This window comes from Oncorhynchus gorbuscha, linkage group LG14 (assembly GCF_021184085.1).
Source record: "Oncorhynchus gorbuscha isolate QuinsamMale2020 ecotype Even-year linkage group LG14, OgorEven_v1.0, whole genome shotgun sequence".
Taxonomy (NCBI): Eukaryota; Metazoa; Chordata; class Actinopteri; order Salmoniformes; family Salmonidae; genus Oncorhynchus; species Oncorhynchus gorbuscha.
The window spans coordinates 25,561,038-25,582,598 of record NC_060186.1 but is presented as its reverse complement, the minus strand read 5'-3'; the positions used below and the strand labels follow the sequence as shown (position 1 = coordinate 25,582,598).

Sequence of the window (21,561 nt, the reverse complement as noted above, 5' to 3'; positions counted from 1 at the left end):
TACCAGTAGATGCTTTCACCCATTCACAACCTTGATGTAAACCCCATTCACAGCAAAAAGTACAAAATTGTCTGGTCATGGAATAAAATTAGCTGATTAATGTAGTCGTTTATTAGTTTATTTAAAAAACTTTCCAATACTTTTTACATTGCATGTATGGCTTGAGTCCCATTTCTGGCACAATAGCACCAGTGTCCATTCTCAAAGCCAGTTACGTTCTAGTACAGTAGATTAAGGTGGCTGCGAAAGAAAATGGATAGAAATGACGATTGAAGTGACAATTGAGTAATACCTGCCACCATTTAAAAAAAATACTGCAATGGTATTTATTGAAATTCCAAAAAATAATTTAAGGGACCAAAAAAAAAGAGCAGTTTGGGTTTTGACGATGTACAAGTAGTTCTGCCCAAGATCCAGTTAAGATTAGATACAAGGCTCTGGCTGGATGAAGATTCTATAGAATGAGGGAGGCTCAGGGTTGAAAGAAGGCTAATATCCCCACACACAAAACGTTGAATAAGGTTGTTAATCCAAGTGCAGTGTGCTATTAATAGTCCATGAGCAGTCGAGGCCTTGATCCAGGACAGGCCCTGTTGAAGACCCAGCAAGAGGCTCCTGACTCAGGGTCCGTTGGTGGCCCAGGGACCCAGGCCGTGCTGACTCTGGAGAAGCCTCTGGAGCTCCTTGAACTGCTCCACCGTCTGGTCCTTCAGGTCTGGGTTGGAGATCTGCAGCCGGATGCTGTCTGTGGACCAGGACAGATCTCCAGAAAACATCTCTGTTAGGATCCGCGCCACCACTGGGACCACCTGGACATAAAATGGATGGACGGGAGGGTCAATGTGATCATTTCGTGTGTGTATGTACTGTAACTGAAGGGTATGTGGTCAATTCGTTCTGCTCACCTGCACAACGATGAGCTTCTTCTCCTTGGGTTTCCGTTGGTCTGGCCAGTCCTCCCCGAAGCAGAAGCAGAGCTCAAACGGGGGTGGGGTGGGAGTTTCACCTTTCTGGAACAAGATGAGCCCTGTTGTTGGTGTGCACGAGAGGGAGAAAGAAAGAATCTCCTGTAATGTGATATCTGTTCTACAGCTAATCCATGTAGTAGATGCCTGGGCTGTGCAACAATAGCAGTACAAGCAATAAGTACTACTCAAGAGCTTACTCACAGAAAGGGCCTGTGACTGAAATATTCAGGGATCAATTGAAACTCAGACAGCCTCAAGTGAACTGAAAAATCATGACAATGGAGTCCAACGTTGTTATCTGACACCATCATTTGGTGTTGTGATTAATTGATGTCAGAAGGGTGATTCAAACAAGATGAAACTGCTGCCTTAAGATGACTAAAATACCAAGGAATAAAATGGGTTGACCGACTCACCGTGCAGGAAGTTATTGAGGCTGAACACTTTATACTTCCTCTCCCTCTCCATAGGGTTGGGAGGCCCCTGCTCGTCAACGCCCGGCCCAGACCAATACACCTTGCACTGACACAACCTGATAGCGTATATATCCTGCTCCCAGATCTCCAGGATCAGGCCTCGGTCCATCACATCCAGCAGGTGCTCTGTGTAGAACCGCTGCTTCTCATTCTGGATGTCGGCCGAGCCAGGGAAGAGAACTTGGTTGAGGTTGACAGGGCCGAACAGGTCCACCTGCTCCGGGGTGGGCTCCAAGTGGCCGTAGTACAGCCGGCAGCCCTGGGGGTTACTCACGGTCAGGGAGCCCATCTTGCGACCCCGATACTGGAATTTCATGTCTAGGTCAGTCACTGAAACCATAGTCAAATAATGTAGTGTTGGAAGAATTGTAAGCACTTCAACAATAGTCAACATTTAATATTGCTCTTTCTAATCATGCCTAACAGTATTCTGACACCGAGTTATCATAAGACTGAAAAAGGAGTGTTTATCAATGAATGACACATTACCGCTTTAGCTACAAAAGGGTAAAACTCAATTTTGCCTATTCCAATTAACTACAGAACCTGTCTTACCGTCCCCCACACTCCCAGACAGCTGACAGTGTGTTTCATTTGATGGGTGTGACAGGCAGACAGCTATTCCAGACAACTACACTAATGCCTGATTGACTCATTCGATGGATTATAGGCTATAGGAGGCAACAGTTTTGAGTGAATGGATTACAATGTTGTCATTGTGTTGCATGCAGCAAAACCAAATAAAGTTGACGCCCTGTTTTCATGGTTAGGGGAATTACAATGAATATTCTTTGGGGATAACATGCAAGGAACTATTGCAGAAGTGCCTGACTGCCAAAGTAAAGCCAAAGTACATAAAGCAGTATTCTCCTCAACAAGGCATGGGTGCTACTCCACTCACATGGCAGGCTGTTCAGCAGGTCATATTTGTAGGGTGGCACCGCCTGCCCTTCCTCCTGGTTCTGGACTCCGGACATGGCCTCCATTGGGGCGGCACCTGGGTGAGGGGCAACCGGAGCCGCAGATGCAGCAGAAGGAACCATGGTGGCCATCTCAGTGACCATAGGAGGCTGCATGCTCCCTCCACCCATCCCGTTGGAGGGTTCTGCGGGTCCACGGTGCACAAAGACCCCATGTTCCAACTTCACCACCAATGGAACGTGGGAAGAAAACTCTGGGGGAGCCATGGTTGGCTGAGGGAGATCCGCTGCCATGGTATTGGCCCCGTTGGGATTGGAGTGCATGTTGGGACTGGGGTACATAGGGGTGTGGTGGGAGGTGCCATATCTGTCATTGAGGGGGGAGCTGAAGGGAACGTCTATCCCGTGTGAGGTAGGGAATGCCTGATAACTGCGTGGGTCACTAATTCTGGGGTCTGGGAGAGACAAGAGGACAAACACAAACACATAAGACCTTGCATGTCAATAGTGACACATTTCAAAAAGGTTTTCTGCCTAATTCACAGATGGCTCAGTAGCAAAGGTGCATTGACACTTACCAATGGAGAGGTCAACAATATTCGGCATCTGAAAACAAAGACAAGATTGAATGTTTATGTGACAAAGCTGATACATGGGTATTGGTTCTCAGATGTTTCTGAGATAATGGAAAAAGTAATTGTCTACTTTCCTACACTTACCTCCTCCTCATCATCTTCATCAACTGTGTCTGAAAACAAATTAAAAAGGAATATGCCATCAACATGAAAATCTCAATTTCACAAAACATGAATATCTGAGGGAATTTGACAAGTTCAACAAAGCTATTCTAAAGAACTCAATTAAATTTGAAGACAGACAATCAGATAAGACTTGCAAAGCTGCCAATGAGCCTGCATGCTTATGCACGCACTCTTACCTCCATTGCAGGGCTGGTCACAGACCTCGTAGATCTTGTAGGGCTGGACGGGTGTCTCCTTGGTGCCGTCGTATTTCAGTTTGAACTCCCGGCTCTTGTTGAGGGCACAGCGCAGGTTGGCCTTCCACTTGGCAGGGTCCGGCTCATCCAGACCCTCCTGGTACTTCCCCGTCTCCAGAGCCCAGGCCTGGGGGAAGAGAGGGGGAGGCAAGGAAGAGGTTACATTTGAATGAATCAGAGAAGGAGTCACATCTGGATGGAATCAAATGGCGTTAGGGTTAAATTAACTTCAAATCAATTAGTCACAACTAGGGTGCATTCAGAAAGTCCTCAGACCCTTTGAATTTTTCCACATTTTGTTACATTACAGCCTTAAATTGTTTCCCCCCCCCCTCATTAATACACACACACCCCATAATGACAAACCAAACAGGTGTTTAGAAACTGAAGCAGAAATACATAAGTATTCAGACCCTACATTCTAATACTTTGTTGAAGCACCTTTGGCAGCGATTACAGCCTCGAGTCTGCTTAGGTATGACACTACAAGCTTGGCACACCTGTATTTGGGGATTTTCTCTCATTTTTCTCTGCAGATCATCTCAAGCTCCATCAGGTTGGACAGGGAGTGTCGCTTCACAGCCATTTTCAGATCTCTCCAGAGGTGTTCGATCGGGTCCAAGTCCGGGCTCTGGCTGGGCCACTCAAGGACATACATAGACTTGTCCCGAAGCCACTCCTGCGCTGTCTTGGCTGTGTTCTTAGGTTCATTGTCCTGTTGGAAGGTGAACCTTTGCCTCAGTCTGAGGTGCTGAGTGCTTTGGAGCAGGTTTTCATCAAGGATGTCTATGTACTTTGCTCCGTTCATCTTTCCCTCAAGCCTGACTAGTCTCCCAGTCCCTGCCGCTGAAAAACATCCCGACAGCATGATGCTGCCACCACCATGCTTCACCATAGGGATATCCCCCATAGGGATATGTGACACTTGGCATTCAGGTCAAAGAACTCAAACTTGTTTCTCATGGTCTGAGAGTCCTTTAGGTGTCTTTTGGCAAACTCCAAGTCATGTGCCTTTTACTGAGGAGTGGCTTCCGTCTGGCCACTCTACCATAAAGGCCAGATTGGTGGAGTTCTGCAGAGATTGTAGTCATCCTGGAAGGTTCTCCCATTTCCACAAAGGAACTCTGGAGCTCTGTCAGAGTGATCATCGAGTTCTTGGTCACCGCTCTAACTAAGGCCCTTCTCCCCTGATTGCTCAGTTTGGCCGGGAAGATACAGCTGTAGGAAGAGTCTTGGTGACTTCTTCCATTTAAGAATCATAGAGGCCAATGTGTTCTTGGGGACCTTCAATGCTGCAGACATTTTTTGGTACACTTCCCCAGATCTGTGTCTCGGCACTCTACAGACAATTCCTTGGACCTCATGGCTTGGTTTTTACTCTGGCATGCCGTGTCAACTGTGGGATCTTATATCGAAAGGCGTGGGCCTTTCCAAATCATGTCCAATCAATTCGATTTACCACAGGTGGACTCCAACCAAGTTGTAGAAACATCTCAACGGTGATCAATGGAAATAGGATGCACCTGAGATCAATTTAAAGTCTCATAGCAAAGGGTCTGAATACTTATGTAAATAAGGTACGTTTTTTAATTTTTAATACATTTGCACATAAAAAACGGTTTCGCTTCGTCATTATGGGGTACTGGTGTAGATTAACGAGGCAAAAAAGTAATTTAATACTTTTTGGAATAAAGCTGTAATGTAATAAAATGTTCAAAAAATCAAGGGGTCTGAATACTTTCTGAATGTACTGTAAAGGAAGAACAGGGTAATGGCTAATGAGGAAATGACTAGTCAAAAGAGACAGGGAGTAGGCCATTGCTGCTGTTAGTGCAGTGGATATCATGTGGACATCCTTACACACGAGATCAAAAAACGCAGAGAGGTTTAACACTAGAGATTCAGTGGAAATGAAACTAAGGCTATTTCAGTTCACTAAAACAGTTGATACATTTATTGCTGAATGGGATAAGGAAGTGTGTGGGTGACATAGTAACTGAGTACCTTAGAAATACTCTTGAAATGTGCTACTTCCTAGAAAAAGTTGATCTAAGTAGACAAAGTAAGCAGAACTTTGGTCTAACTACATTGTGATATCAGAATGACGACATAGAGTTGAAGTATCCAGATCTGTCATGCCATTCTCAACATGGATCCCCCCCTCTCACCTTGAAGATGGTGTTCTCTTCCTCAGAGGTGGGCATATGTCTTGTGGCGTGCCTCCAGGGGATCTGGAAGATCCGGTGGTCCGGGCTGAGCCACTGCAAGCCGGGGTACCTCCCGCTGTTCACCTGGGCTAACAGCCAGGGCTTCAGGCGGATCCTCCGAGGCTGCACACTCATCATTGGGCAGAGCACCACGCAGGGAGGAGAAAGGGGCTTCAGAGGGGGTGAGTGAAGGGGCTGGAAAGGTGAAGGGAAAAGTCATGGTTAAGATGGGTGACTGGGCACTGGGGGTAGGGGAGAGCGGGCACTGAGGGATTGTCTTGAAGCGTGATATGATAGTAATGGTTCAGATGGGCGATGAGGCAATGGGGGTTGGGGAATGTGGGGGAGGGTTGAAAGATAAGATACTCCCTACCATCTGCAGGAAGAAGGCTGGGGAAAATGGAGAGGATGGGTGGGGAAAAGAGAGGTACGAAGGTGGAGAGAGTAGTCAACAAGTCAGATTTACCGTTTTGATTTATGATGGTAACAGGCCTGTTTAGGAAATGATCTGCGGGGAAACAAAAAGTGTTCTGTGGCTGAAGAATATAAAAAAACATCACAGAGTTAGGTGAATTAACATACACAACATGCAACAGTTGTAGGCTATTCCTTAATCCTTTACTCTATTTCATGACAGTCCCAAATTTGCCTTTGTCATCCTAAAAATGATGGATTTGATACTAGGACAACAAGCCTAGGACCTCCGGGCACAGATGCAGAGTCCACTGTCACACAATGAGATCACAGAGGATCATATGAACACAGAGGTCTACAGGTAACTCCTTTACAACCAAAGACCAACTTCTGTCTCAAGCAGCACAGAGTCAAATATAACGGCAACTTGTATTTGCCACTGGACACGCTGAGACAAACTAATGCATCTAGATAGAATATGTCCTCTTCCCGAGGCTGCCACAAATGTCCTCCTGAGCCCTTGTACCAGCACACGCACGCACGAACACACACACGAACACACACACGAACACACACACGAACACACACACGAACACACACACGAACACACACACACACACACACACACACACGAGTTGAAAAGGGCAAGGTAACTTTAATGAGTATGCAACACAGAACAACAACTGGATGCAGAGGCATCATGGCCTTAGGGGGCAAGGGGGCATGTGTTTATTTTTGGCATTAACTAGTCCAGATAGGTTTGCTTTTTTCTTCAACCTCATAACTAGCTACCAAGAAGTTACTTCAGGCTATCAATCAAGTTAGAGTAGCTAGCTTGTCTTTCTCTTAGCTGGCATGCCTGCCGGCAAGGTTGTTAAAGTTTCGAAAAGCAAGCAATTACTAAATAAGACTCACATTCCTTTTAGTCTTTCATACAGATTGTTGCAGAAATCCAGAGAATCATGTTGATTAAAATAAATAAAAACAACAGGGGGACACAGGCAACTCAGGATACTGTACATGCTTTTTACATAGAATTAAGAATAATGATTATGGCTCTAGATTGCAGGTGAAGGCTGTTTCGGGTATTTGAAAAATGCTAAATTGTCCAACTTGCGGACAAGGGGGAGGAGAGAGAGAGGACTAGCCCCCCTCCTCATTCTTCAAGCTTTGTCAAATTGGTTGTTGATCATTGCTAGACAATCATTTTGAAGTCTTGACTTAAATTGGCTTGTAAATCTAAGTCAAAACGGTAACTAGGTCTCTCGGACAAACATTCAATGTTGCCTTGATAAGCAACTCCAGTGCATATTTGGCCTTGTGTTTTAGGTTATTGTGATGCTGAAAGGTGCAATTGTCTCTCAGTGTTTGATGGAGAGCAGACTGAATCAGGTCTTCTTCCAGGATTTTGCCTGTACTATTCTGGGTCTTTTTATCCTAAAAAAACACTCTCTTGTCTTTGCTGATGAGAAGCATACCCATACATAATGCAGCCACCATCATGCTTGAAAATATGAAGAGTGGTACTCAGTGATGTGTTGTATTTGCAACAAATACAACACTTTCAATACATAACTTTTTAGTGCAGTGTTATTTTAGTTCTTTATTGCAAACAGGATGCATATTTTGGATTACTTTTATTATGTACAAGCTTCCTTCTTTTCACTGTCATTTAGGTTAGTATTGTGGAGTAACTACAATGTTGGTGGGGACATGGTGTGCTTTAAAATGGGGACTTCCCAATAATAACAATAATTGCACAAGTCTGGATTACATTGTCTAAACTCTATAGTTACATTTTTTAAACATATTAAAACAGGAATAGCTTCACTGGGTTTCATTCAGGGTGTGCAGAAGACAGGTTGATTTAAAAAGAAAACCTATACCGACAACAAAATCTGAAAATAGGCCGCCTGCCGGACACTGACATGATCATGTAAACAATCTTCAAATAACAAAAAAATTGTAATCGGTCTGAGAAAAAAACATCTCAATAGGCTACTATAGTTGTTTTAGGAAACAAGTACAACTTTAAGCGGCACCCACCTTTTAACGATATGTCTTCTCCACAAAATGATTTCGTTCCCTTGTATCGAAGAGTTCAAGAACGCTGACTGTAGTGATCCCTCCTTCCACAAACAGAAACAGGCCAGGCAGAGTATGCGCGCTGCCACAGGTAAGCTTTTTACTTGGTAGTCTAACTGACACAAACCTTGCCCAACACCGTCACAAGTTCAAAGGAGTGTGTGGGAGAATGACAGTCAGAAAGTTCCAGGCTTATTCAGAAAACTTTCCACAAACAGCGGCCAAACATGATTTGACTTTAAACATGAACAAACGTAGTGCCTGTGTGTTTGCTGAACATGCCCAGATACCACCCTTCCGGTTGACAGACAGAAGTAATATGCAAATATTGTTTCATTTTCGATAGGCTACTAGTACTACCCTAGTGGTTGGAAATGTATACATTTTCAGTGGTGTAAAAAGTACCCAATTGTCATACTTGAGTAAAAGTAAAAATACCTCTAATAGAAAAGTGAAAGTCACCCAGATAAAATACTATTTAAGTAAAAGTATAAAAGTATTTGGTTTTAAATATACCTACGTTTCAAAAGTAAATGTAATTGCTAAAATATACTCAAGTATCAAAAGTAAAAGTATAAATCATTTCAAATTCCTTATTGTAGGCAAACCAGATGGTACATTTTTTATTTTGTATTTACAGACAGCCAAGGGCACACTACACCACTCAGACATCATTTACAAATGATGTATGTTTTGTGAGTCTGCCAAATCAGAGGTCAGGTGAGAGAAAGTTCCAGACATCATTATGTTTTCCCAGCAGTTAGATTATTGTTTTAGCCAAGGTCAGTGTTGTTGATAGGTAAGTACATATTTCATCTTTCAGATGTTTTTTGTATGAAGACGCACTCTGCGACAATAATGTGATATTTATGGTTAAGCTAATTATCGTTTCTACTGCAAGCTACAAGTAGTTATTGTGAGCTGGCGAGCTCTGTTTTGGTTGTCATATCATTTCGGGACATTTAACCCTGTATTTGTATAGGATGTTGTCCCCCAGTCCCTCGTTATATGCCCTGTAATTGTATAGGTGTATGAATGGTACATCATTAGATCAGTATTACATTGTATTTCACTGTTTAGAGGCATTCAAATTCATTGTGCAATGAAGATGGTGGTGCTATCCATACTACGGACATTGTGCGTTGCTGTTCCATGCCTGTGCATCTTCAGCGTAATTAAACCACCTCAACTGGAATCCTACCTGTCTGTCATCTGTACCCTTACCAGCACACGCGAGTGAACATGTAAAGTCAAATCTAACCGAAGGAATATACAGTCCACCAAGTCCTCATTTACATAGGGGTCCGTTCGAGCCAGATAAAGGTGTTTACTCCCGGTTCTAGGTGCAGCATGTTACCGGTGAAGCCTGGGTCTGATCATCAAAGGTACCAAGCCTCACCTTATCCAAGTTATACTAGCACAGCACAGTATGTCCATTGGCAAGAAGATGACCTTCAGCCTCGCATGGAGGAAGCTGCCAAGGTGACACCCCTCACTCCACCCAGTCCCTTCCTATCCAGCCAGGCCAGATGGGACACAACTCCAGATGAGTGGGAGACATTCAGAGAGTACAGGTCTGTCCTAAACCCTCATCTGACCAACGGGAGCAGAAGGATGAGCCACAGTAAGCAGAGGAAGGAGAAACAGAGGTCTGTCCATGGTCTACAACAGTCACTGGGAACACAGGAAGCCACCTACAGAGCACGAGCTAGTGAGAGAGTACATCGAGCAAGAGAGCCCAGCTGCGGCAGTCCCAGCGGGCCATACAAGTCTGGCTCGCTCAGCTACGTGAGCAACACGAAGAGATGGTACAGCTCTGTGATGCCACAGCTCACATCCCAGTCTATAGCTAGTCTCTCTCCCACTAAAGCCAGCCCCTACAGAGCCCTCACCCAGCGGTACCCTTCCAGCAGATAGATGTCTGCTGGCACCACCACGGTCCGTGTCAGAGCTGGTTGAGCATACGAAGCCATCACCCAACAAAGAAGATACGGCTTGCGATGGACAGTATGACAACAGTGAGTGGCCTAACCCCCCAATGTGGCCTCCAGCAAGTGATGTCACTACTTCTGTGTCATTGGAGTGACACTCCAAGCCTACAGTGCGGCTACCAAGACCCTCCCGCCGGAGCTATGTATCAAATCAAATTAAATGTTTGAGTTCCCTCAGTCACGGCGCTCACTCCACCTGTCAGGAGGCTACTCCTCCACCAGTGTCAGCTCCTAAACACTCCCAGTGTGAAGTACCAGTTTCAGTCTGCCGCCACAAAGGACCCATCAGCCAACAGTAGCCTGCAGCCAGCCGCTGTTCCAGAGCTTCCACCGGCTCCTGCTACAGAGCTGAAGTTAATCAACGAGGTGGACTCTTCAGTTGCTCCGGCTACAGAGCATCAGCCAGCAGTAGCCCCCGTGGTGCTCCAGACCAACATGGTGCTACAGGATCCAGCCACAGGGGCTCTGCCTACCTCTGTCTTGAGGCCCAGACCAGCTACCACAGATGGGGCCCAGTCTGGGGTTACTGGGGTTACTGCTGATCCCTACAAAGCTAACCTATTCTTCCCTCCGGTTCCTGTATGCAACTGACTATGGGGCCTAGTCTACCCCGTGCTCCAGTCTCCTGTCTGTTCTTGCTATACGAGCGCAGCCTACTCCTTTCAAGTCAGACTCACTCTCTGGCAAGCATGAGGAGCAGCGTTCTCCACACATGAGGAGCAGCGTTCTCCACCCACGGGGGCCCAGACTGCTTCAGTTACCCGGGCAGCCAGGCTGAACCTGAAGGTACAACCTGGCCCTATCTTTAGGTCACCAGCTCCTGCAACAGAGAGCCATCGTGTTACAGGCCCACAGACGGCCGTTGATGCAGATCATCAGCCAGCATCTCCCTGGTTGCCATCAGCCGCAGCCTAGGGATCCTCAGCCCCAGTATCTCTGGCACCAGCTGCAGCCCAGGGGCCATCATCTGACTTTACATTGAGTCACCCCTGTTTCAGTGAGGGGGGCTTCAACAGAAGCAAACGACAAGCCCCCCACCTGCTCCTGATGAGGAGCCCAGTTCATCTCTAGGCATGGGCCCACCACTTGGCCTTGGCTTCCAGACACCGGCTGCCCATGCAGTGCAGTTCCCACTTACCTCAGCACAAAGAGACCAGCCCAGCTATGTTGGGGAGCCCCCACCTGGTCTTGAGAGGGAGCCCACCATGGTTTTCTCCACAGGGGCCGCTTCAGCCTCTGCCCCAAGGTCCCATCTAGTCCTTGCCAGCAAGGTCCTCTCCGACCCTGTGGGGGAGCCTCCATCTGCTCCTTGTCGGAGACCTTCAGCGACACCTCCTGAGAGGCCAGAGCTCGACCCTGACATCTGGTCACTTAAGTCCTCTGCCCTGCAACCTCCACTAGTCCCTGCCTGTGAGGTCCACCCTGGCACCATTGGGAGCCCGAACCTGCAAGTCTTCGAGAACCCTCTGTAGCTCTAGCCCAGGGTCCACAGTCACACCCTGCCTGGGGAGCTCGGCTGTCTTCTCTGGAGAACATGTCTGTCCCTGCTGAGAGACCTCAGCTCAGCCCAATTATCAGCTCGGATCAGGCTCCTGACGCTAAGATCAGGCAGGGACCTTGTATGCTCTATGGGACAAGCCAGCTCCTGCCAATGGATCCCATAGTCCTCTCTCCTTCGAGTCTTAGACTGTGTCAGCCCCAAAGACTGTTTCCTCTGACCTGTTGGACCACGTAGTTGGACCTGTCTGCCAGCCTTTACTTGCCGCAGTGTCCTGCCCTTAGTTATTAGTCAGGCCATGTTGCCAGGCCTTTAGGTGGCCCTGTCCTTAGCTCCCCAATCACCAGATACTCAGGTGTCCCTGGTGCCCTACTAGCTAAGCAGTCAGGTGTTCCCCCTAGTTTTCTGCCTTTGTAGTTCGGACTGTTTCCTGCTGTTGGAACAATGCAGCATTCCAACAATGGCATTCACCCCTCTCCCAGGAGGACATTCTCACCACAGTGTGCCCCTGATGGACTAGGTGTTCCTGCCCGGCTGTTAAGGACAGCAGCTCCTCTACTCTACTAGTACAGAGAACCATTTCCATCGTTTAAGTACTGGACTAGAGTTTATTTGTTATTAGTGGTTATACCTAGCCAGGCCATCTGTTGATGGGGTGGCTAGACACCCCTAGACATCTGGTTTCATGCCTGTTAAGTTTGGGTAAGATATGCAAGTAAGAGTTAAGTAAGTCAAGATAGTCAAGTTTACTATTGAGCCTTTCTTAGGAGTGAATTAATATAGTGAATTCAGGGGCGGCTGTACAAAAAGCTGTGAAGACTTTGCAGTTAATCATATCAGTAATGTTAGTTCATCATATTAGAGCTGTAGCTCCGCCCAGTGGTGAAGTGGAGCAGAGCATGCGGGGCAATCTCCAGCTCGGAGAAGATCAGCTCATGAGAAGTAAATTGAGAGAAAGTTCTAGCCATCCTTGCTGCAATTCCCACTAGCTAGATTTCATAGTGTTAGCCAAGGCCAGTCTGTGTCCTTGTTGATATGTTAGTAAATATTTCATATCTTTCAGCTATTTATGTCTGAAGATGCACTTTGCAACGATAATGTCAAATTTATGGTTATGCTAATTAGTCGTTTCTACTGCGAGCTAGTATTGTGAGGTGGCTACCTCTGCTTTGGTTGTCAAATAATTTCGGACATTTTAACCCTGTATTTTGTGAAGCGATGGGTAACGATGCTTCGTGGGGGACTGTTGTTGATGTCCAAGCAGGAAAACCCTTTCAAAATCACCTGATTGCAAGAGATGCTCTGAAGGTGACGAAGTCCACTGTGGAATACTTCAACCACAAGAGCACAGTAGGTGCTGATGTAACAGTATAATTTTAAACCGTCCCCTCACCCATACCCGGGCGAACCAGGGACCCTCTGCACACATCAACAACAGTCACCCACGAAGCGTCGTTACCCATCGCTCCACAAAAGCCGCGGCTCTTGCAGAGTAAGGGGAACTACTACTTCAAGGTCTCAGAGCAAGTGACGTGACCGATTGAAACGCTAGCTAGCGCGCACCTTGAGTCAAAGGATGCCATCATCTCTACCCTGGCCATTGTCACAAGGCACCTGCTGATGCTCTGACCCAAGAGCAAATGGAGGTGGTGGAGGAGGTGTGCAGAGTCCTGGAACCCTTTGAGCAGGTCACTGTGGAGATCAGTGGAGAGAGGTACAGTAAGCAGTTATTACTACATCATTATTTAATCCAGTATTATATATGTCTATGAGCAGTAGATGAGAATGTAGTATCAGTAGACAAAACATGAACCTGAACTAATAAGTTACTGTTCTCTCTATTCAGCTATGTGACAGCCTCAAAAATGATACTCCTGTGTAAGCGTCTGCAGCGAATCACAGCCAGCTGCCAGAGAGAAGCAAATGTAACCCCAGGACATGTGACAGTGTTGATGGACACCCAATGTTCATCAATGGACAGAAAGTTCCACAGAATGGAATATAACCGCGTGCCATCAGAAACCGCTGCACTTGACCCCAGGTTTAAGAAGTTAGCCTTCAGTGATGCCAGAGCGATTGATGAGGCTCTTCAAATAATAACCTCAGCAGCAGGGAGGGACAGCCCCAGCAGTCAGCTGGCTCAAGAACCAGGGCAACAGGAAGAAGAGGGTTCAGATGGAGCAGAAGCACCAGCAGTAGTGCCACAAACGTCTGCTGTTTGACAAGAGAGCAACTGGGGATGCAGCACGAAGGAATCCCTCAGCAGACGCCATAATGGAGGTCCGATCCTATTTGGAGGAGCCCCTCCTCCAAAGATCTGCAGATCCTCTGAGCTGGTGGAAGATCAAGGTCTCTTGTCTACCCATGGCTTACTAAAGTCATGACAGGGAGACTTTGCATAGTGGCCACATCTGTTCCCTTTGAGAGGGTCTTCTTGAAAACAGGACAAATAATTACTGAGAAAAGAAACCGCATCAGCCCCTCGAAAGTGAGGCAGCTTGCATTTCTGAAAGCAAATCTCTCATAAGAGCTAAATATGGTCAGCATTGCTGTGTGCAGTTGGTTATAACATGGCAATAAAGGAGAGAGAAAAGAAGGACCAGTTTAATGTTTTAAGTGGAGTGCTGCAGTTCTGCACATTATCAATTTTTCTTTGTTCAGATTGTATTAATTTTGAATTGTTACATTTATATGCACTTTGTTTCTATACATTAAAAAGTTATACTTTAAATGCACATGTTTAATAGCATTCTTTTTCATAACAAACCACTGCAATTTTAAATGCATTGTGGTTAAGGTAGAGCATGATATAATTGAATTAGAATTGTTTTAACACCAATCATAGTCAAACTATCTGACTTGAAAAAATATAAAAAATATTTTTTAAAGAGTCGTTTGGGAACCAAAAGAGACAGCTTTTTTTGGTGAGCTGAGCCAGCCGAACGAACCGAACGAACCGGCTCACTGAAAAGAGCCAGAATGCCAATCACTAGTGCAGCGGCACCACTTTAATCTTAAATTAGTGTCACATTCACGTTTGATTGCGCTGTATGGTCCTGTATATCATTAAGTCATGCACATTGTTTATAGGATATTTTTTTATTTTATTCTGTCATTCACTATTGTATCTTTATTTCTCTCTTTATTTGCGGACCACACACACTTTGGCTGAAGCAAGATGCCAGACCACTAAGAGCCTTATAGCCCATCAACTACATCCATTGTGCGTTGCTGTTCCGTGCCTGTGCATCTTCAGCGTAATTAAACCACCTCAATACCCATCGTGACGAATCGTGTGGAAATAGACCGAGTGATGGGATGATTGATACCGGAGTTCCGACGTAGTTTTCAAAGCACTACTGATCCAAAACAATGTACCGAAGTTTGTTTCAAAGTACATTTCAAAATGCAAGATCCCCCTGAATTCTGCAGTGGTTCCGGGGCTTTCTTCGATTCCAAATTGCTTTCAAACACCTGGGTTTTTTTCATATAGTGTCACCTGAACGGTAGCTCAGCAGGTGAACAAGGGAATGGGGTTGAATACCAGTCAAGGTATATTATGTAGAAAATCGTTTTATGTGAAACCACACCAAACATTGCTGAAACAATTAGTTTTATTTATAAAAGTATTAAGCTTATGTCTTGAGCATCGTCAATAATGCCATAGATTGACAGAAAAATTATGGCTATTTGTTTGGAATTCGTTTTTTTGTCAAGAAATTAGCTCCACCTAATAATGGCAGAGATGAAAGGAATGAAGATAGATCGTTCAATCATTTAGTTATTCTCAGAGTATATCTGTAGAGTATATCTGTAGAGTATATCTGTAGAGTATATCTGTAGAGTATATCTGAAGAGAAATACAGTGCATTCAGAAAGTATTCAGACCCCTTGATATTTTCCACATTTTGTTACTACACAACCTTATTCCAAAATGGATTCAATATTATTTTTTACTCATCAATCTACACACGATACCATAATGACAAAGTGAAAACATTGTATTTTTATGTGCAAATTTACTAAAAATAAAAAACAGAAATACCTGATTTACATAAGTATTCAGACCCTTTGCTATGAGACTCGAAATGGAGCTCAGGTGCATCCTGTTTCCATTGATCATCGTTGAGATGTTTCTACAACTTGGTTGGAGTCCACCTGTGGTAAATTCAATTGATTGGACATGATTTGGAAAGGCACACACCTGTCTATATAAGGTCCCACAATTGACAGTGCATGTCCAAGCAAAAATTAAGGTTGAAGTAATTGACAGTAGAGCTCAGAGACAGGATTGTGTCGAGGCACAGATCTGGGGAAGGGTATCAAAAAATGTCTGCAGCATTGAAGGTCCCCAAGAACACAGTGGCCTCCATGACTCTTAAAAGGAAGAAGTTTGGAACCACCAAGACTTTTCCTAGAGCTCCCCCGGCCAAAATGAGCAATCGGGGGAGAAGGGCCTTGGTCAGGGAGGTGACTAAGAGCCCAATAATCACTCTGACAGAGCTCCAGAGTTCCTCTGTGGAGATGGGAGAACCTTTCATAAGGACAACCATCTTTGCAGCACTCCACCAATCAGGCCTTTATGGTAGAGGGGCCAGACGGAAGCCAAAACGCACCTAAATTACTCTGACCATGAGAAACAAGATTCTCTGGTCTGATGAAACCAAGACTGAATTCTCTGGAGGAAACCTGGCACCATCCCTAAATCAAATGAAATCACATTTTATTGGTCACACATGTTTAGCAGATGTTATTGCGGGTGTAGCGAAATGCTTGTGTTTCTAGCTCCAACAGTGCAGTAATATCTAACAAGTAATATATAACAATTTCACAACAATACACACAAATCTAAAGTAAAGGAATGGAATTAAGAATATATAAATATTTGGACGAGCAAGTCGGAGCGGCATAGACTAAAATACAGTAGAATAGAATACAGTATATACATATGAGATGAATAATGCAAGATATGTAAACATTATTAAAGTGTCCAGTGATTTCAAGTCTATGTAGATAGGGCAGCAGCCTCTAATGGGCTAGTGATGGCTATTTAACAGTATGATGGCCTTGAGATAGAAGCGGTTTTTCAAAACCAGTTTTGAACCAGTTTTTGCTTTGTCATTATTGGGGGTAGATTGATGAGGGGAAAAAAGCAATTTAATCAATTTTAGGAAAAGGATGTAACGTAATAAAATGTGGAAAAGGTAAAGGGGTCTTAATATTTTCTGAATGCACTTTATTTAGGTGGGCATACTGCGTCTGGCCACTACTACACCTGCACCACTGGGTGAGATTGAAGTTGGCAGTGTTGACAGTGACACTGCACAAATAGGCAGGCACAACACTTCTCCCACCCCCTGCCTTGCATGATAGGGATTTTTATATACTAGAGCCCTCAAACTACACTCTGGATCTCAAAGCCAGTTCCACCACATTTGTTCATTGTTCCCCTCTAATCAGGGACTGATTTATATCAGAGACTGATACCCCTGTATGACATATTTCCCTCAGTTTTCGAGAGGGACAGACACACTGTAATTTGTGATTCACTAAAAGGACTTTGTATTTGACTCACGTTGTGTAGAATCTTCATTGTTCCTTACAGCCCCTCATATCCTACACATGTTCAGTAGAGAAGAACATCCATAGACATGGAGCTGCTGCAGCAGCTAGACCATTTGCTACGGATAACACACACGCACGCACACACGCACACACACACACACACACACACACACACACACACACACACACACACACACACACACACACACACACACACACACACACACACACACACACACACACACACACACACACACACACACACACACACTGTCATAATTTCCACATAGAAAGGCTTAAAGTCTGCACTGAGAACCTTATGAGATGTATTGTTGTTTATGTGTGTGTGTGTCTGTGTAGGGAGTGAGGAGGCAGACTCTCATACCCTTTTTCCTCTCTGAAGGGGTTAGTGTACGAGAGCTCTTATTTTCCACCATAATTTGCCAATAAATTCATAAAAAATCCTACAATGTGATTTTCTGATTTTTTTTTCTCATTTTGCCTGTCATAGTTGAAGTGTACCTATGATAAATTACAGGTCTCTTTCATCCTGTTAAGTGGGAGAACTTGCACAATTGGTGGCTGACTAAATACTTTTTTGCCCCACTGTATCTACAACACAAAATCCATGTGTGTGTATAGTGTGTATGTTATCGTGTGTTTGTATGCATGTGTCTGTGCCTATGTTTGTGTTGCTTCACACTCCCCGCTGTTCCATAAGGTGTATTTTTAATAGTTTTTAAAAATTTAATTTTACTGCTTGCATGAGCTACTTGATGTGGAATAAAGTTCCATGTAGTCATGCCTCTATGTAGTACTGTGCAACTCCCATAGTCTGTTCTGGACTTGTGGAATGTGAAGAGACTTCTTGTGGCATGTCTTGTGGGGTATGCATGGGTGTCTGAGCTGTATGCCAGTAGTTCAAACAGACAGCTTGTTGCATTCAACATGTCTAGACCCAAACTGCCTCAGACCTATATCTATCCTACCTTTCTAAGGTCTTCGAAAGCCAAGTCAACAAACAGATTACCAACCATTTCGAATCCCACAGCACCTTCTCCGCTATGCAATCTGGTTTCAGAGCTGGTCATGGGTGCACCTCAGCCACACTCAAGGTCCTAAACGATATCTTAACCGCCATCGATAAGAAACAATACTGTGCAGCCGTATTCATTGACCTGGCCAAGGCTTTCGACTCTGTCAATCAGCACATCTCATCGGTAGACTCGATAGCCTTGGTTTCTCAAATGATTGCATCGCCTGGTTCACCAACTACTTCTCTGATAGAGTTCAGTGTGTCAAATCGGAGGGCCTGTTGTCCGGGCCTCTGGCAGTCACCATGGGGGTGCCACAGGGTTCAATTCTTGGGCCGACTCTCTTCTCTGTATACATCAATGATGTTGCTCTTGCTGCTGGTGAGTCTCTGATCCACCTCTAAGCTGACGACACCATTCTGTATACTTCTGGCCCTTCTTTGGACACTGTGTTAACAACCCTCCAGATGAGCTTCAATGCCATACAACTCTCCTTCCGTGGCCTCCAACTGCTCTTAAATACAAGTAAAACTAAATGCATGCTTTTCAACCGATCGCTGCCTGCACCTGTCCGCCCGTCCAGCATCACTACTCTGGACGGTTCTGACTTAGAACATGTGAACAACTACAGATACCTAGGTGTCTGGTTAGATTGTAAACTCTCCTTCCAGACTCACATCAAACATCTCCAATCCAAAGTGAAATCTAGAATTGGCTTCCTTTTTCGCAAAAAAGCATCCTTCACTCATGCTGCCAAACATACCCTCGTACAACTGACCATCCTACCGATCCTAGACTTCGGCAATGTCATTTACAAAATAGCCTCCAATACCCTACTTAATAAATTGGATGCAGTCTATCACAGTGCCATCCGTTTTGTCACCAACGCCCCATATACTACCCACCATTGCGACCTGTACGCTCTCGTTGGCTGGCGCTCGCTTCATACTCGTCGCCAAACCCACTGGCTCCAGGTCATCTACAAAACCCTGCTAGGCAAAGTCCCCCCTTATCTCAGCTCGCTGGTCACCATAGCAGCACCCACCTGTAGCACGCGCTCCAGCAGGTATATCTCTCTGGTCACCCCCAAAACCAATTCCTCCTTTGGCCACCTCTCCTTCCAGTTCTCTGCTGCCAATGACTGGAACGAACTACAAAAATCTCTGAAACTAGAAACACTTATCTTGCTCACTAGCTTTAAGCACCAGCTGTCAGAGCAGTTCACAGATTACTGCACCTGTACATAGCCCATCTATAATTTAGCCCAAACAACTACCTCTTCCCCTACTGTATTTATTTATTTCGCTCCTTTGCACCCCATTATTTCTATTTCTACTTTGCACATTCTTCCACGGCAAATCTACCATTCCAGTGTTTTAATTGCTATATTGTATTTTACTTCGCCTCCATGGCCTTTTTTTGCCTTTACCTCCATTATCTCATCTCATTTGCTCACATCGTATATACTTATTTTTCTATTGTATTATTGACTGTATGTTTGTTTTACTCTGTGTGTAACTCTGTGTTGTTGTATGTGTAGTGCTTTGCTTTATCTTGGCCAGGTCGCAATTGTAAATGAGAACTTGTTCTCAACTTGCCTACCTGGTTAAGAATAGGACATTGAAATAAGTGATTTCTGGAGTAGCGTTAAGTGTGTTGGTAGAGCAAATTATGTTGAAGATTCCTGATGTTTGTGACACCCTCTGTGAAACTGAGGAGTCACTGTCAGTCCTTTTTGTTTTCGAGCATTTTACCTGACAAAGTCATGTTAGAATATCTCAGTTATCCTGTTTAGAGCTTTTGTGCTGAATCTACTGCGGTGTTTCAGGTGCAGCGTTTATGGTCATGTCGCAACAGTGTGTAGGAGGGAGATTTCAAGATGTAGGAAGTGTGCGGGAGGGCATGGGGCAGAGGATTGTGTAGTTTCGGTGGATAAAGTTGTGTGTGTGTCAACTGTAGGGGTGCCCATGTTGCTGGGGATCGGAAGTGTCCGGTGCGAGAGAATATGGAGTTGGTCCCCCTTTGCTGGTATAACAGCCTTCAATCTTCTGGGAAGGCTTTCCACTACATGTTGGAACATTGCGGGGACTTGCTTCCATTCAGCCACAAGATCACTAGTGATGTTGGGCGATTACGCCTGGCTCGCAGTCGGCGCTCCAATTCATCCCAAAGGTGTTCGATGGAGTGGAGTTAGTGCTCTGTGCAAGCCAGTCAAGTTCTTCCACACCGATCTCGACAAACCATTTCATGTCGGTATGGACTTCACTTTGTGCACGAGAGCATTGTCACGCTGAAACAGGAAAGGGCCGTCCCCAAAATGTTGCCACAATGTTGGAAGTACAAGAATCGTCTAGATTGTGTGCTGTAGCGTTAAGATTTCTCTTCACTGGAACTATGGGGGCTAGCCTGAACCATGAAAAACAGACCCAGACCATTATTATTATCACATTACACCATTCCTCTACACTACTCTATAGGCTGGTTCCCTAGCCTTACACGAACCCTAGCAGATACATTTACATTTACTGCCGTTGTGCCCTTGAGCAAGGCACTTAACCCCCCCACAATTGCTTTCCATTCAGGGGTGCTGCACTGCAGATAAGCCTTTGCCCCTCAACATGTGTTCGTGTATCTGGGGATGTTGGGAAAGGCAGAAAACAAAATGACCATTCTATCCAATGGACAACAAAGTTGGATTGTAATCTATTCTAGTTTCCCAGACTCACATTAACAATACTCCTGGATTATTAAACCTAGTCCAGGATTTACGGAGCAGTTTAAACCTAGTCCAGAGGGCCGTAATGTCTCAAGCGTCTCAGAATAGAAGGGCTGATTTAGGATCAGTTTTGCCTTTTACATCATAATGAGTAAAATTACATGGACCGAGGGAACCTGATTCCATATCAGCACTCCTACCCTGAGATGCTTGATACATACGGATCCTGGACTCAGAAACACACATCAGGCTCTGCTGCTTGACTTCTTTCCAAGATCAACTGGGTCAAATTCATTAAGGAAAACATAGCAAAATGCTATGGAAACGAGTGTTTCTTATTAGACAAGTTCAGGTAGCCCCTCCCTGTTTGATTATTAATCTTGACAAATTGAAAATGTTAATAAAGTATTTTTAAATGGTATTGGCTTGCTGATTCCCTCTGATTGAAGAGGTATGGTAATGTGGTAATGAATAGCTTCTAGCAGTGGAACCTTGCAGATAGAAATGGCATGAATAGAGCAACATTTTGCCATACGGAAGGAGAGAGAAACATTTGAAGTTAAAAGCATAAATTACCTATTAGTAATTTAATAGGATCTCTGTGGTTAAAATCTTGACAATAGATCAGACATATGATTTATTCCAGTTTATCTTTGATTACATCAACAAGGTCAGACACACCGGCAGAGA

General features: G+C 44.8%; 1 protein-coding gene across 4 annotated transcripts; it reads right to left on the bottom strand.

The window, feature by feature from the left end:
• Nucleotides 1-75: 75 nt before the first annotated feature.
• LOC123994702 (interferon regulatory factor 6-like) lies at nt 76-13,256 on the bottom strand. 4 transcript variants are annotated; one of them, XM_046297614.1, is made up of 10 exons: nt 13,120-13,256; nt 6,035-6,104; nt 5,530-5,763; nt 3,302-3,488; nt 3,084-3,112; nt 2,943-2,970; nt 2,346-2,819; nt 1,385-1,774; nt 906-1,027; nt 76-809 (listed from the first exon to the last, which is right to left on the bottom strand). In XM_046297614.1, the coding sequence occupies exons 3-10, from the start codon at nt 5,704-5,706 to the stop codon at nt 621-623; spliced, it is 1,596 nt and encodes a 531-aa protein (XP_046153570.1). In that variant the 5' UTR covers nt 5,707-5,763; nt 6,035-6,104; nt 13,120-13,256; the 3' UTR covers nt 76-620. The 4 variants fall into 4 exon arrangements, with proteins under 4 accessions (XP_046153570.1, XP_046153572.1, XP_046153569.1 ...); XM_046297616.1 differs by having other exon boundaries at nt 6,035-6,076; nt 13,120-13,237; XM_046297613.1 differs by lacking the exon at nt 13,120-13,256 and adding an exon at nt 8,029-8,566.
• Between the last annotated feature and the right edge of the window lie 8,305 nt (nt 13,257-21,561).

Bases quoted from the DNA above. Each gene is read 5' to 3' on its own strand.
- LOC123994702 (XM_046297614.1), bottom strand. From the start codon at position 5,706: ATGATGAGTGTGCAGCCTCGGAGGATCCGCCTGAAGCCCTGGCTGTTA. The intron at 3,489-5,529 runs GTGAGAGGGGGG...CTCTTCCCCCAG, and splicing joins AAGAGAACACCATCTTCAAG to GCCTGGGCTCTGGAGACGGG. The intron at 2,820-2,942 runs GTAAGTGTCAAT...TGTCTCTCCCAG, and splicing joins TATTGTTGACCTCTCCATTG to ACCCCAGAATTAGTGACCCA.